Source organism: Nyctereutes procyonoides, unplaced genomic scaffold (genome assembly GCF_905146905.1).
Source record: "Nyctereutes procyonoides isolate TBG_1078 unplaced genomic scaffold, NYPRO_anot_genome, whole genome shotgun sequence".
In the NCBI taxonomy this organism is placed as follows: domain Eukaryota; kingdom Metazoa; phylum Chordata; class Mammalia; order Carnivora; family Canidae; genus Nyctereutes; species Nyctereutes procyonoides.
Genome location: NW_026575020.1, coordinates 47,775,930 through 47,792,799, shown reverse-complemented (window position 1 = coordinate 47,792,799; position 16,870 = coordinate 47,775,930). Strand labels below are relative to the sequence as shown.

Sequence of the window (16,870 nt, the reverse complement as noted above, 5' to 3'; positions counted from 1 at the left end):
CAGAACAATAAACACAATAAGTTAAACTAGTTCTGAAAGCTCCATTTTAAATCTCACTTATCCTCTGACTGGCCCACTGGTATGGTGAGGTGGTCAAGTATGTGGATTCAGAACTACACACTCTGGGGTTTTCGTAGGGGCTCTGACATTCAGGAGCTGTGTAGCTTCAAGCAATTCAATAACTTAATCTCTTTGTAGCTCAATTTCCTCATGTGTAAAATAAGGCACCAATAGTATTCACATTATTTTCTCACTTTTAAACTTTCAGAGAAATATATTTTTCCCTTCAAAAATTCTTAAAAATCCTCCTTTTCTCTCTTCATAATGGGTCTTTCAGAGATTATTCACACACACAGCCCTTGAACTCCTCAATACTTTAATAAAATACTATCTATGGCATTATGAGGCATTTCTGAACACATAACTGAAAGATTACTTGAGAATGAAGATAATCCTTCATTTCTATGATTATTTATAGGCTAGACCAATTCTCAGGCCCCTCCCTAAATTTTTCATATATTATTGATAATAATAACTTGGGCTAGAAAACCCAAGTGTGTTTCTACATACTATAATTACAAGCATTTCAAAGAACATAACCTTACTTTTAATCACTGCATGAACAAAGTTTGGTTTTGTTTTTATGCTAACCTGGCTTCTAGGATCATTGATAAAACAATGAAAGATCACTTGGTATGTTTAAGTTAGAGAGTGAGTATCTATTCGTGCATTTATATATATATCAGTACATATATATGAAATATGATTACATCTCACTGAGCAAATGGCATCTATTAATTAAGAAATTCAGTTCACAGAAAGACCTCCTCCAAACACTGATTTAGAGAAATGTTATGACTCCTCTCTGGCTCTCCCCATTCAGTGTAGATTTATACAAACACATTCATCACTTCCTGGGAAAGGCAGAGTAACCCAGAGAGAAGAGCTTAGGTTTTATTTTTTTTTTTAATTTTTTTTTTTAATTTATTTTATGATAGTCACAGAGAGAGAGAGAGAAAGAGGCAGAGACATAGGCAGAGGGAGAAGCAGGCTCCATGCACCGGGAGCCTGACGTGGGATTCGATCCGGGGTCTCCAGGATCACGCCCTGGGCCAAAGGCAGGCGCCAAACCGCTGCACCACCCAGGGATCCCAAGAGCTTAGGTTTTAAAGTCAATGTGACATCTGTTTCAGTGAACCATTCAATAGGTATATGACCTTGGGCAGTAATTTAAACTCTTTGAATCAGGCAGCCCATTTAAAATGCAAATAAAATTCCCACATTGCAGGGTTGTTGGGATGACTGAATAAGGCTAAGTGTGCAAAGCACTTAACCAAGCACCTGGCAAGAGAAAACTGTCAGTAAACATCAGCTACTATATTAATATTTGTTGGTTTGGTAAGCTGGAGAGAGGGAAGTTCACTACATTCACATCAGGTTAATAGATAAATTCTGTTTAAAAATACAACAAAAAAGATTATATAATAGTTGCCTTCTAAACTGGTATACTATACACAGTAATTATTCCTTGAAATTTTAATTAATATTTAGAAATATCATATTAGTTTTTCATAAATATTGAATAGGACATGGTGGGGGGATGATTAACTCAAACTACAAAGAATTCATTCCTCTGTTATTATAGTACCTAAGAATCATATATGACCTCCCAAGTTTACTTGTATTATGAGATTAATTTCTAATAAAATTAGAAAGATTATAGTACAAATATCCATACACTTCAACTATTAGCTCTCAGAGCCATTATTAAACTGTCCAAATAACACAGATAATCAGCAATCCAAATTAGCTATTAAGTTTCATTTCTTTCTCCCTACACAATATATTTAACCTCTCTGAAAATATTTTGCCTAGCTTATAAATTAACTTGCAGCCCTTAATACACTCCAGCTTAGTAGCAAGAAATAAGTAACCAGTAGACCTGGCTTCGAGTTAAAAATTAGCCCCAGATAATTCTGACAGCATGGCCTCAGAAAGAATTATTCACCTATTTGTTCTAAGAAAATAGCAATTTATGTCAGAGAAGCGGTGAAAAACGCTGATCTCTTGGAATTCATAGCATAATACAACTATACAGAAAGGGATAATGGTTTAAAAAAATATTCATATAGATAAATGTTTGGAGTCACTTATAAAAAAAGAGTCCAAAACAAGTTTGGCTCAAGGCTACTGTTATACAATCTGTTTATTCCTCCACAGTTTCTAATTTGTTTTTTTCCCCCTAGTTTTTAATATGTTCTATTTTATATGTGTTTTAATCTATTAAATTCTAATCAAACTGTATGCATTTTTCAAATGACAAATATGAACAAAAATGGTAAAATATCACAGCAATGGTCTAACCAAATATGCTTTCAATGAATTATAAAGTAACTAAAGTAAAATTCTCAGGAGAGAAGCCAAATTATTAGATCTAGTTTTACTCATTTGGAACATGGAATTAATATATTCCCTTTCTCAACTTTTTGTCATTAGTGGCTAAAGAGGAACAGAAATCTCCCTTGTAAGTATGAAATTATACACATCTTGGGGTACCTGGGTGGCTCAGTCAGTTAAGCATCTGCCTTCAGCTCAGGTCATGATCTCAGGGTCCTGGGATTGAGCCCCGCATCAGGCTCCCGTTCAGTGGTGTCTGTTTCTCCCTCTGTCCCCCCCCCCCAAATAATTAATAAAATCCTTTTTTAAAAAAGATATTTTACAATAGGACTGTTCAGCTATGCATAAATAAGTCACAGTGCATTCAAGTTTTGTGGGTTTTTTTCTTTTAAATAAAAAGATTTTTTTAATAACATAACCATAAATTAAAAATATTTGATTCTTTGTTAATGGTTTTCCCCTTATAAAGTATATTAACTTCTTTTGGAGTCTTAAATTCTAATACATGTAGATTATTATTATTAAACATCCCAGTTGCCTCCCTTCTCATAGAATTTTTCTTTCTGCTGAAACAGGAAAACAGACAATAAAATACTGCCCTATCTATACTGCAATAAAAAATTTGGTTTAAAAAGGCCACTTCCTAACAGCTCTACTTTAATTATAACATATCAAAAAGAAATAATTATTCAAGGCATATTCAGGACTCTCTACATCACTTATTACTATCTGAATTCACTTTGACAGGTCCTAGAATATTTCCACAACTTTAAGTAATCCCTAGTGTATTTCTTTTTCGTAAAAGAGTATAGATTATAAATTTCTGTTCAATTGTGGGTTTTTTTGTTTTTGTTTTGCTAATGATAACATAATTTTCAACACTACAAAGAACAAGTCTTATATTACTGGCTAATAGCTAAAATTTAACAATTAAAACTCTGATTAAGAGGTATAACTTGTAAGTGTGTAATTTCTTATTTTGATATTTTATCAACATTTTAGTAGAAATAGCTCCTTATGACTATAATCTACTAGCAACACGATCCAAAGATAAGTATAACTACTCCTAACCTCCTTAATTTTAAGATCTTATGGATTAACCAAACATGAAGAATCACTTACACTGAGAAGCCCTGCAAGAAAATAAGTAGAGAAGGAAATTCATCAAAAACAAGCTAAAACAATAATGAAAGGGGGAAAAAATGAAAGATTATCAATGTAAAATTCAGTTTCCATCAAAAATACACATGTACACAAAACCACCTGAGGACCCTTGCACATGTGGTTCCCTCTTTCTGGAGCACTTTCCCCCCAGATATCAGCATAGCTCACTACCCTCACTTCAAAGTCAGCTTCTCAGTGAGGGATGCTCTGACCATGCTACATAAATCACAAAACAGCCTACCACATCCCCATCACTCCTAATTCCCCTTAATGTTCTATTTCTCTTTCACTGAATTTACCATGTATAAGAATATAGGGTATTCTTATTTTATTTATTCTCAATCTTCCTCTATAAATATAAAACCCACAAAGGCAGAGATTTTATTCATTTTTGTTCACTTATGTATTTAGTGGCTAGAAAAGTGCTTAGAACATAGTGAACACTCAGGAAATATCTGTTAAGTCATGGCTAAATGAATGAATACATAATTATAAATATAATAGATCCAGAGCAATATATTCTTGTATTCCTACTGGATATCAGGTAAAACTGAACCCGATTTTATTTTATTTTATTTTATTTTATTAATTTTTATTTATGATAGTCACAGAGAGAGAGAGAGAGAGGCAGAGACACAGGCAGAGGGAGAAGCAGGCTCCATGCACCGGGAGCCCGATGTGGGTTTCGATCCCGGGTCTCCAGGATCGCGCCCTGGGCCAAAGGCAGGCGCCAAACCGCTGCGCCACCCAGGGATCCCTGAACCCGATTTTAATTAGCCAACAGGTCATACAAAATAAGTATATACATAAGAATGCAAATCACTCTACATTTTCCCCCTTTAATGTCTTAATCAGTAACACACAATTACCTGCATCTTCCAATAGAGCACAGAGCAATGGGATCACCCACCACAGCAACCAGGGATTGTGCTCTTGTGATGGCAGTGTTTAGAAGTTTATAGTTCGATAAAAAACCATAATCTAAATCCTCTGTAGAATCTTCCAGCAGTTGCTCTTTCTTTTTAATTGGTGTCTGTTTATGTTTACAAGTATGCCTTGTACGTACTGTACTAAGAAATAGAACTCTGAATTGTTTTCCTATTAAAAAAAAGAAACAAATAAAAGACTTAAGATTGTTATTTTGAACCACTCACATAATAAAAGCATTTCAGTTTTTAAATGTTATTGCTAAGTAATGGGTGTCAGTGAGGATGTGGAGAAACTGAAACTCTTGTGTCCTGCAGGTGGAAATATAAAATGGTATGTTAAACACTATGGAAAAGTAGTATGGCAGCTCCTAAAACAATCACACATAAAACGAATATACAGAATTACCACAGCATCCAGCAATTCCACTTTCAAGCACCTACCCAAAAGAACTGAAAAAAGGATCTCAAACAGATACTAATATACTCATGTTTATAACAGCATTAGTCGCAGAGGCAAAAGGTAGAAGTAACCCAAGTGTCCATCAATAGATGAATGTAAATAAAATGTGGTATATACATACCATGGACTATCACTCAGCCTTAAAAAGGAAGGGCATTCTGACACGCTACAACATGAATGAACCCTGATAACATTAGGCAAAATAAGGGAGTCACAAAAGGACAAATACCATAGGACCACACTTCATAAAGTCCCTAGAGTAGTCAAATCCATAGGCAGAAAGTAGAATGGTGGTTGCTAGGGGCTGCAGGGAGGAGGGAAGTGGAACAAGGACTTATAATTTAATGGGTACAGAGTTTCTGGAAATGGACAATGGTGATGGTTGCACAATGTGAAAGTACTTAATGCCAATGACCTGTGGCATTTTATGTATTTTTGAACTGGAGAGACACTTTCAGAATGAACACATAAAAAAGCTAAAAATTACTTTATTAAAATTTTTAAAATATTATTGCTGGAACCAGCCTTAGTGAATGTCTCGTCTAAGGTCCTGATCAATACAAGGACCCTTCTTTGAAGCAGTCATCTAACCTTTCACTAACAAAGGTAGACACAACTGATTCCATAAGGAAGGCTGAGATTCTAGTTTGCACATTTTTTTAATGCTCTTTATTATAGTAACACATCTATTCACTCATTCTATGACAAATCTACAAATTTCTGAATACAGTTTTAGTATCAATCTTTCATCTTCTCTCCCTAGGCCAAACAACCCAGGTTCTTTCAATCATTTCTTACTTCCATGTGGGAGTTTTTAGACAATTACCTATCCTAGGTCTCCTTTGGGTGCTTCCTACCTTACTAGTAATATTCCTTCTAACTGCAAGCCCAAATATCCACTCTCACCACTACTATTTAACATAGTACTGGAAGTCTTGGCCTCAGTAACCTGACAACAAAAAGAAATAAAAGGCATCCAAATCGGCAAGAATGAGCCCAAACTTTCACTATTTGCAGACAACATGATATTCTATGTAGAAAACTCAAAAGATTCCACCAAAAAATTGCTAGAATACATGAATTCAGCAACATCACAGGATATAAAATTAAAATCAAAGTGCAGAAATCTGTTGCATTTCTATACACCAAAATGAAGCAGCAGAAAAAGAAATAAAAATTGACACCATTTGCAATTGCAACAAAAACCATAAGATATCTGGGAATAAACCTAACTAAAGAGGTAAAAGATCTGTACTCTGAAAACTACAGAGCACTTATGAAAGAAACTGAAGAGAACACAAAGAAATGGAAAAAAATTCCATGCTCATGGACTAGAAGAACACACACTGTTAAGATGTCTATACTACCCAAAACAATCTACACATTTCATGCAATCCCTATCAAAATACTACCAACATTTTTCACAGAGCTAGAACAAACAACCCTAAAATCTATACGGAACCACGAAAGACCTCAAATAGCCAAAGCAATTCTGAAAAAAGAAAAAACTGGAGACATCACAATTCCAGATTTCAAGCTATACAAAGTGGTAGTCATCAAGACAGTATGGTGCCAGCACAAAAACAGACACAGATCAACGGAACGGAATAGAAAAGGCAGAAATGGACCCAAAACTTTATGGTCAACTAATCTTTGACAAAGCAGGAAAGAATATCCAAAGGAAAAAAGAGTCTCTTCAACAAACGGTGTTGGGAAAACTGGACAGCAACATGTAGAAGAGTAAAACTAGACTACTTTCTTCCACCAGATGCAAAAATAAATTCAAAATGGGTGAAAGACCTAAATGTGAGACAAGAAGTCATCAAAATTCTAGAGGAGAACATAGGCTGCAACCTCTTTCATCTTGGCTGTAGCAACTTCTTACTAGACATGTCACCAAGGAAAGGGAAACAAAAAGCAAAAATGCACCAATGGAGCTTAATCAAGATAAACAGCTTCTGCACAGCAGAGGAAAACAACAAAATTAATAGGCAACCTATAGAATGGGAAAAGATATTTGAAAATGACATACTGGATACAAGGTTAATATCCAAAATCTATAAAGAACTTATCAAACTCGACACCCAAAAAACAAATAATCCTGTTAAGAAATGGGCAGAAGACATTAATAGATGCTTTTCTAAAGAAGACACATGAAAAGATGCTCAACATCACTCATTGGGGAAATACAAACAAAAACCATGATGATGGGGCATCTGGGTCGCTCAGCCAGTTAAGTGTCCTACCCTTGGTTTTAGCTAAGGTCATGATCCCAGGGTCATGGGATCAAGCCCCACATTGGGCTCTGTGCTCAGCATGGAGTCTGCTTGAGATTCACTCCTTTTCCCTCTCCTTCCCACTCTGTCCCTCTTCCCCACTTGCACATACACATTCTCTCTCTAACACAATTTAAAAAAAAAAAAAAAGAAACAGCAAGAAAAAGAGAATCAAAACTAGGGACACCTAGGTGGCTCAGCAGTTGAGCGTCTGCCTTTGATTCAGGGTGTTATCCCGGAGTCCCAGGATCAAGCCCCACATTGGGCTCCCTGCAAGGAGCCTGCTTCTCCCTCTGTCTTTGTCTCTACCTCTCTCTCTCTGTGTCTCTCATGAATAAATAAATAAAATCTTAAAAAAAAAAATCAAAACCATGATGAGATACTTCCTCGCATCTGTCAGAATGGCTAAAATTAACAACACAAGAAACAACAGGTATTGGCAAGGATGAAGAGAAAGGGGAACACTCTTGAACTGCTGGTAGGAATACAAACTGATGCAGCCACTCTGGAGAACAGAATGGAGATTCCTTAAAAAAAAAAAAAAAAAAAAAAAAAAAAAAAAAAAACTACCCAATGATCTAGCAATTGCACTACTAGGTATTTACCCAAAGAAATGCAAAAATACAGATTTGAAGGGGGTACATGCATCCCGATGTTTATAGCAACATTATCAACAACAGTCAAACTATGAAGAGAGTCCAAATGCCCATCAAACTGAGGAGTGGATAAAGAAGATGTGGTGTACATATACATGGATGGAGAGAGAGAGAGAGAGAGAGAGAGAGAGAGAGAGAGAGAAATATTATTCCTCCATGTCATTTGGAATGACATGGATATAAAAGTAGAATATATTATGCTAAGTGAAATTAAGTCAATCACAGAAAGACAAATATCATATGACTTCACTCAAGTGTGGAATTTAAGAAACAAAACAGGTGAACATATGGGAAGGGAAGAGAGGAAAGAGAGAGAAACAAATCATAAGAGACTCTTAATGACAGAGAACAAAACTGAGGGTTGATGGCAGGAGGTGGATGGGGGATGGTCTAGACAGGTGATGGGGACTAAGGAGGGCACTTGTGATGAGTACTGGGTGTTGTATGTAAATGATGCATCACCCATTTTTACTCCTGAAACCAATATTAAACTATATTTAATTAACTAAAATTTAAATAAAAATTGAAACAAATGCCCAAATTCTGTGGAATCTGGACAACACATGGTATATTGGAGCTATTTTCTCCCCATTATCTAGAAATTATATTATTCTTACTATGTATATTCCCGTGAAACCTAAAAATATAATTGTACTAAACTTTTCCACCACTCACATGATAGTGTAGCTTCATATATTTAAAAACACGAACTCGGGGCACCTGGGTGGCTCAGTCAGTTAAGCATCTGACTTCTGTTCAGGTCATGAGCTCAGGGTCCTGGGATCAAGCCATGTATAGGTCTCCACAATTAGCAGGAAGTCTGCTTGTCCTTCTCCCTCTCCCTCTGCCCCACCTCCCCCTCAATAACCAAGATTTTTTTTTAATTATAAAAAATAAAAATAAAAGCACAAACTCAAATCAACTAATTACATAAAGGCAATTTAAATGAGCTCCTGGTAACTATCCACTTAGGAAAGTCTATAGGTAAAAAACAATCTGTGCCTTTAAAAATGCATTTAAACAGAATATACTTGATGGGTACAAGTTTTTAAAAATCTTTATGAACAAACTGGTCTTCAGATGTAGTATACTGACAGTAGGTGTTGTATACTAGTGTGATTTATAACTAATGCACGCAGATGTAGTGTGTGGCATCCACACCATCACGGTCACTGAAAAATTCCATTTGTTCCTACTTCTTTTATTTGAATATAAAAATTTAATAAACATGTAAATGAGCCTGATCTGTAATTGCCAAATTTGACATTAAAGAACTTGGTATGAAATGAATACACAATTGCTAGTCCAGAAAAAAGATCTTGAGAATTAAAAATCAAATGTGCACACACTTAAGATGTAAGCATCTAAATAACTTAATTCATTTCAATTAATACTTACCTTGAACATTTAGCACCCTTTCTACATTAACATCAGATAATCTCTTTTTTCGAAGTTCAGCACGTATCCTAAACACTTGATCAGCATATGGAGTCACCACACCAATACTGCCATCATCCAACTTCCCCCATGCTACTGGCCACTTCCTTCTCAACTCTTCTACTCGTTCCACCACTTCGAATACCTTTAAACAAACATATATATGCATATTAAAGATATGCGAGTGTTTGGAGAAAAGAAATGGTAACTGAAACAGATGTATAAAGGATGCCATTTTAGCAAATGTCATTTAAAAACTACCTCTAAATACGAGTAATGCTTTGCGGATATGAACACAGAAAAATTTTATGTACATTTTAAACTGTAAAATTCTACCCGAGTGAAATGCACCCAGTGAAAAGATGAATGTCAGAGACAATGTAAATGGGCGATTGGCCCTTACCCTTCATCCAGCATCCATTCTTTTTTTTTTTTTAAGATTTTATTTATTTATTCATAAGAGACACAGAGAGAGAGAGGCAGAGACACAGGCAGAGGGAGAAGCAGGCTCCATGCAGGGAGCCTGACGTGGGACTTGATCCCGGGACTCCAGGATCACACCCTGGGCCAAAGACAGGCGCTAAACCGCTGAGCCACCCAGGGATCCCTCCAGCCTCCATTCTTAAATGCAGACAGTTTTAATTTCCTATGTAGGGAAGAGGCCAGGGATAGGGCCATGAAACAGGCAACCCTATCTAGGAAATAAGGGAAGCAAATCCCCACATTCCCCCTCTAAGTCCATTCACTCTAGATAAGGCCAGTGAAATAAACAGCCAACTAAAAAGATTACTAGACTCAGTGTCACCATTAAGTCTCAGCAGTACAAGATCTAGCACTGTCGCCTTCTGCCACTGACACAAGTAAGCAAAACTGCCAACAGCTAACACCAAAACACAGCTAGAACTAAGACAAATGTGGATTGGAGACACTTTCACAATTCACTGCCTTCTAGTATTATAAGACATTTCATTAACCTTGCAAAAAAGTAATACCATATTTTACCCAACTCAATTTATTCAATCTATTTTAATACAATGAACTGATCAAAATTTCAATGCTTGGCACAGTGGGGGACACAATGATTAATAAAACATGTTCCTTGTCTGCTAAGAGATTGCGGTATATTCAGAAAACAGATTCCATAAATATATGGAAATGGCAAGCTCAATAGAGGGTCAGGAAAGACTATGGGGGCATAGAGAAGAAAGTTATCTTTCTTTTTTTTTAAGATTTCATTTATTTATCCGAGAGAGAGAGAGCGCACACGCACACAGGCAGGGGGAAGCGCAGGGGGAAGAGGAAGAAGGGGGAAAGAATTTCAAGCAGACTATGCGTGGAGCCTGATGCAGGGCTGGGCCTCACAACCCTGAGATCAATCCTTGAGCCAAAACCAAGAGTCAGTTGCTCAATCAACTGAACCACCCAGGTGCCCTGAGAAGAAAGTTTTTTAAATGGCATTTTAAAAACATTATTTAATATTTGTTGATAATACCTACTTAAATTTACAACATTAAATATACTTAATAAATTTGAAAGTATTTTTATTCCTTTCAAGACCTTGAGAATAATTGGCTAGGATACAGTTCTCACTGCTAGATACAAACTCAGTGAATGAGAGAGGCAGGTATATTGTTACAATAATTTGAGTAAACTGGACTGAAGACCTGGCACTGTCACTATAAGAAACAAGAAAAGAGAACCTGAGTCTACTGCAATAAGGAATAAGAAAAACCTATCTTCACCCATTTGGTTAAATATGGAGGTAGATGAAAGTTGGGGAGACAACTCTACAGGCCACCCCAACCAAACACACACATAGAGTTCCCACCACTAAGTTATACAGAACCATTTCCCCACTTCACCTCTCTATGAGGGGATGCATAAAACTGTAGTCAAAATACACAGACTTGTGATGGTGATATGAGGAGCTTGGGAAAACTTCTCTCCCAGAGAGACATCTATTAAGCTGGTCAAAGTTAGCAGACAATCATTCAAAGTCTCTGGAGATTGATCTGACTTTAATAGAAAATGAGAAGCATTTATTCAACAAAGTCAACAGAAACTCAGTAAGGAGAGACCAGGGCATTCAAAAGCTAGGGACTGTACCCATCCCCCCCAGCTCTTCAGAAAGGCTCTATAGCAGCTGAGGGGCAGCTCTCATTTCCCCTAGTTCCCTGGAATGAAAGTTATTCCAGGTGGTTTTGGCAGCTGGTGGGCATCAGATCCCATTTTCCACAGCTCCATGCTGCAGAAGGCTTATATTGAACAGTTAAAAGCAGTTGATTTTCTTTTACTGCCTTCTAACTATAGACCTCTCATCAATTTTTCAAAGGAAAGATGAATTACTATTACATAATAAGACCCATTTCTTTGTAAATAAAATGAGTAAAGCATGGGACTCAAGTGAAGAAAGGGAAATGGAGAACACAGATCAAGAACTATCCTATAATGACCAACCAAGCACAGCTCCCTTATCTGGGGGCCTCCTGAAGTCCAGAACTCCACTCCCTTGTGACAGCCAGAACCTAACCCTAGAGTCTCTGGCCTGCTGGCCCTTAAAGACTTCACCAGGTTTTAGTGTACAGCCTGATCTGACCATATAACCCACATTCTCTCTAAACTTAAAAAGTCAGAAACTAGAAGAGAACCATACTAGTTATAGCACATAATGGCTTAGCAAAACTGTCATCTGGGCCTGTGTAATCTCTCTGGAGCACAGGGTTCTGGAATTTTAGTCTTAATCATCTAAAATGGTAACTCATTTGAATATGTACTATGAAAATATAATCATGGTCTTTTAGTTGACTAACAATAATAATTATATGAAAATCATATTGGCTTTTCTTTTAAACAATGTCATGTATTTCATATTTTGTCTTAAGAAATGTAAATCAAATGTAATCAAAATGTAAGTCAAAGTTTTTGTTTCCCATAGGAAATTCTTAACAAATCAATGTTATACAAAGAATAAACTTTACATGCTATTTTCATGTAAGTGACACACAATAAGACATCAACCCAAACTGTAAATAAACACTCAACAAGAACAGACCATGTAACTGTGAAAACGTCAACAATCTGCAAAAGAACTAAGGTACCTCTGCATTGTTATAAAAAGCTGTGCTATTTTTTTCTTGTACATCTTCCCCTCGTGCTGTAAAGAAAGTTAGTGGGTAGAAATCCTTGTGTGCTGGTTGTTTTCCACTTGCCATCAGTTTGCCCTCATAGAAGAGCTCAGAGGTGTAACTACAAAAAAAGACCAAATAAATAAATAGATAGCAATTCATCATTAAAATTAACTTCGCCTATAAGAAAAAAAAAATGAGTCAATTCTAATAATGCTGCTTTATGTCCATGATTAATTTTAATTCAAACATCTAAACACCTATGAGGGCAAGATTTTCCCCAAAATTAACCACAGCAGTAACAACAGAGTACGCTCCTGGTATACCACTGCCTAATGAGTTAATCTGGTCAGGTATGAAGCCAGAATGTAGGAAAAAAAAAAAAAAAAAAGAAATGACAATAGTTTAATACCAGATAAGAATCTTGCTCTATGAGGAAACTGATAGCTATTTTCTTGGTTAACACATATTTTTATTTATATGGGTCATTTACTTCCACATGCAAACACAAAGATATATAGACCCTGAAACACACACAACTGAGCCATTCAAGTCTTCCAACTGCAAAAAGAACACTTTTTACTGATGAAAATACTAAGTATTTGATTGCAGCAAATTACTAGCAACAATAAAGAGAATCACATTTTGAGACTGATAGAAGCAATACTTAAATCCAAATTTAGTTTTATATCTACCTTATCATTTACATAGAAATCTAAAAATGGTTCTAACATAATCAATATTATTAAATTATACTAAACTTTAAAAAACTGTAGGTTTTTGGTGGGGTAGTGACTGGAAAGGAGCACAAAGGGGCTTTCCAGAGTGCTGCTAATGTTGTTTCTTAATCTGGATGCCAGTTGCATGGGTAGTTTCAGTTTGGGACTATTCACTGAGCTGTCACTTATGATATTTTTACTTTTATAGATGCATACCACAGTTAATAGAAACCTTTAAAAACTTTATGAGTAAGTTTCATGGTTTTTTTCTTCCTTTTTTGATTCCTCCCTTCCTTCATTCCTTTTAAAAGATTCCTTATATAACACAGCCAGACATAAAAGCAAACATACTACGTGTTGTCAATATAACTGTTTATTACATCATGCAGTTTTACATATACATTACATATTTAGTCACAGAAAAACATCATAACTGATAGAACCTAAAGTTTTAGTTTCCAGGATTGCCCTATTTTGTGAAAAAATACAGCTGACTTTTGAGGTACTCTTTTACAGCAATAAAATTTAACATAATAAAATTTAACATAATTTGCAACGCCAGGGACACCCTACAACTGGGCAGGGAATAGTCTATCCCTCATAACAATGCCATTTGAGTTCCCTCCCCCAGACACAGGAAGTGTGATACGGAAGGAGCACCTCACACCTACTTGATGATAGCTTCATGGGAGCGGTAGTTCTCACATAGGAGAATTCTACATGGAAACTCAGCAGGGTAATGCTCATAGAGTCGATCAAGTAATGAAACATGAAGGTTTCTCTCCCTGGCAAACTCGCTGTAAACAAAAGGACTGAGCTGTAACAGACAAACATACAGAGAAAATTTAACTAAATATGCAAATACCACTTTTTTAACTTACTTATTAAAAAATCCACTACACTGAAACCTCTATGTACTAAATCTCAACATGCTGAATGCTAGAATAAGCAGAATCAAAAATACTTTCTCAGAACAATTTTACCACTATAAAGAACTAGGCTACAATTTCTAACTTTTTGTTTCAATATACTGACAGTAGCATAGAGTTTCTACACATAGGCTAACAAAGGGCTCCTCTAATACAATAATAAATAGTTATTACTTCAGTAACTTCAGGGATGCAATCCATTGCATTACTAGGAGCGTCAATCAGTTATTTCACTAAAACTGATCAAATATTTAAAAGGGTGAGCTGGAAGGATAAATAGCCATGACTTAAAAATTTATTTTTAATAATCAGCAAAATAATGCTTTTTATCTCATAAAGTATAAGGAGCCATTCTTGATCATACCTTTGACCACTAAAGAACGAAATTAAACCACTTTTGGCAAAGAAACAAAAGCAGAATTTCTTCCGCCACATTCAACTCTTTCCTAGATGTTGTCAGTTACAATATTATATAGGTTCAATCTTGATTACAGCAAAAGAGACAACTTCAAACTGCAACTTTGTAAAACAAAGATTAATAGAAAAACTCTATTTCTCTTTCTTTACATAGGTATTAAAATACAGAAAATCAGACACATTCTGTGAGATGTGGGCTATTATTTTGAATTAAGTATACTTTGTTTCCTATGATGGAAAAGTGTCAACTCTTCATGAAAATATGTTAGGGACAAGAATTCGGGGAACTATAGGAAGGATAACTTAAATTTATTTAATAAAGAAAAGTAAAAAATATTCACACTGTAGAATGCTAAACTTCAAATTGAAAACATGAATATTATAATACTGATAGATTCTTCATTCCACTCTCTATCCAAAGAAGGGAAAAAATAGTGGGATAGTAATTTTCCTTCAGAGAAAGTAATATTTTTCACTATTTGTGCAGAAATATTGAACTGTAATACATGACACAATTTCATAGAGGTTTTAGGACACAGAATATTAAACACCAAGATATAATTAGTAGTTCCTTCAATATGGTGACTCAGAGGGCACATACCTGCATGTGGTCACCAGCCAAGACAATCCGAGTGTTTTTAGTTGCTAATGCTAGAGGCATAATTGTTTCACACTCCATGGCCTGGGCAGCTTCATCTAATAGAATGTGTGTAAAAAACCCTACAAAGTACAGTATAAACACAGTAAAGCATCTCACAGCAGCAATAAAGGCAGAAGTACTTCTTTCCTTTTCTTAAGGAAAGCATTCAGTGTGCTAATTTCAGAATTGTGAGTACTTGTGATGCCAATCTTCAATTTAGAAAACTGTCAATTTAAATCATTAAAGAACAGAGATGAAAAGAAATAACTATTTTTCCAATAATAGACACGAAATGGCATCTGGTGCTAAGGACCCCAAAATGAACAGTTGACTGAGTATATATAAAAATGATTTAAAATACAAGATAATAGATAGATAGATAGATAGATAGATAGATAGATAGTACAAGATAGCAACTTTTCAAGCAAAAAGAAGGGCTGGCAACTAAACCCTGATAGTCCATTCACTATTCATGTGGTGAAATACTGAAAATAAAACAGTGGTAGTTTATAAGTAACTTTAGCTTTACCATGCCTATTAAACATTAAAATTTAAAAAAATCACACCTAAAATCTAATATAAGGGAGAAAGTTATAATCCAACCTTGACTGAAACAAAGGGGATACTGATTAGCAGAATCACTAAATTGATTATTCAGGGGTGTGTGTGTGTGTGTGTGTGTGTGTGTGTATTTGTATAAATTCATTCTAAAATACTACCCTAGCTAAAACAAGACAAAACACCAGTGTACAAAAAATGACAGATAAATATCAACCATCTGTAGTAGGAGGCATCCCATGTCTTGATTGCTACTGCCACTCACACTGGGGCACAGGATTCTGTGTACAGAAGGGAGGAGAAAGTCCTTTTGCCCCTAAGAGGGGAAGAGAGGCAAAAATCTCACAGTCTCAATGTAGAGAAGGAAAAAGTTCTCCTTTACTGCCAAAACACCGAGGCAGGAAGAAGGAGTCCTTCTTTTTACTAGCATATCAAAGAAACAAAATAGTTTCTGAACAGAATGACAAAGTTATAAAACTCTCTGGATTAATTAGCCTCCTATGAGGAGGGCCCAAGAACCAAACCTCTTTTTCTAGCCCTATTCCTATGAATATCAGCAAGTTCCAAACCATCTATTTATGCAACTTTCTAAACCAATTTGTTTTTAGGTTAGGAACATTCTAAATCTTACTGACTGGCTGTAATATCCACCATCATCATCCATTCATACAAATGGCTGTGACTGATATTGTACATATCAATAAGTGTTGTCTATTTCCTGACAGTGGCCTAAATATGATAGAGGCTTTTGCATTTTTCTCCATGTTAAGGAGAGAGTTTGTTCTTTTTGTTCTACAAAGCTAATTACTTGAAAACTAGTGTTTTCATTAGATATCATTTTAATTAAATAGAGCGAGGCTTGAATCAGGAATTGGATATATCATGAAACTGTTAAAGCTACTGCTTAAGCTAGTAAAGGTAACTTGAATTAATCAAACTGATTTAGCCTGAGACTTGGTTCTCTTATCTGCAAAATAAACCTCCTTCCACAGGACTGATACGGGAATTAAATGAAATCAAGTACAAAACAACACCCAGAGCAAAGTACATAGGCAATTTCTATGTATTCTATATTTTTTTGCTCTTCAAAGCCATTCTTTTATGTTCTCACAAAACTTTACTGTTTAGGAGGTTTGGGCATTTTACCTAAGTGGCAAATAGGC

General features: G+C 35.6%; 1 protein-coding gene across 2 annotated transcripts in view; it reads right to left on the bottom strand.

The window, feature by feature from the left end:
• HELZ (helicase with zinc finger) overlaps nt 1-16,870 on the bottom strand; it is a 158,724-nt gene that overhangs the window by 50,018 nt on the left and 91,836 nt on the right. For both annotated transcript variants that reach the window (XM_055326387.1, XM_055326397.1), the window contains exons 20-24: nt 15,111-15,229; nt 13,835-13,980; nt 12,418-12,565; nt 9,281-9,464; nt 4,431-4,659 (exon numbers count right to left, since the gene is read on the bottom strand). In XM_055326387.1, the coding sequence (XP_055182362.1) occupies nt 4,431-4,659; nt 9,281-9,464; nt 12,418-12,565; nt 13,835-13,980; nt 15,111-15,229 (826 nt within the window). The remainder of the gene's footprint in view (nt 1-4,430; nt 4,660-9,280; nt 9,465-12,417; nt 12,566-13,834; nt 13,981-15,110; nt 15,230-16,870) is intronic.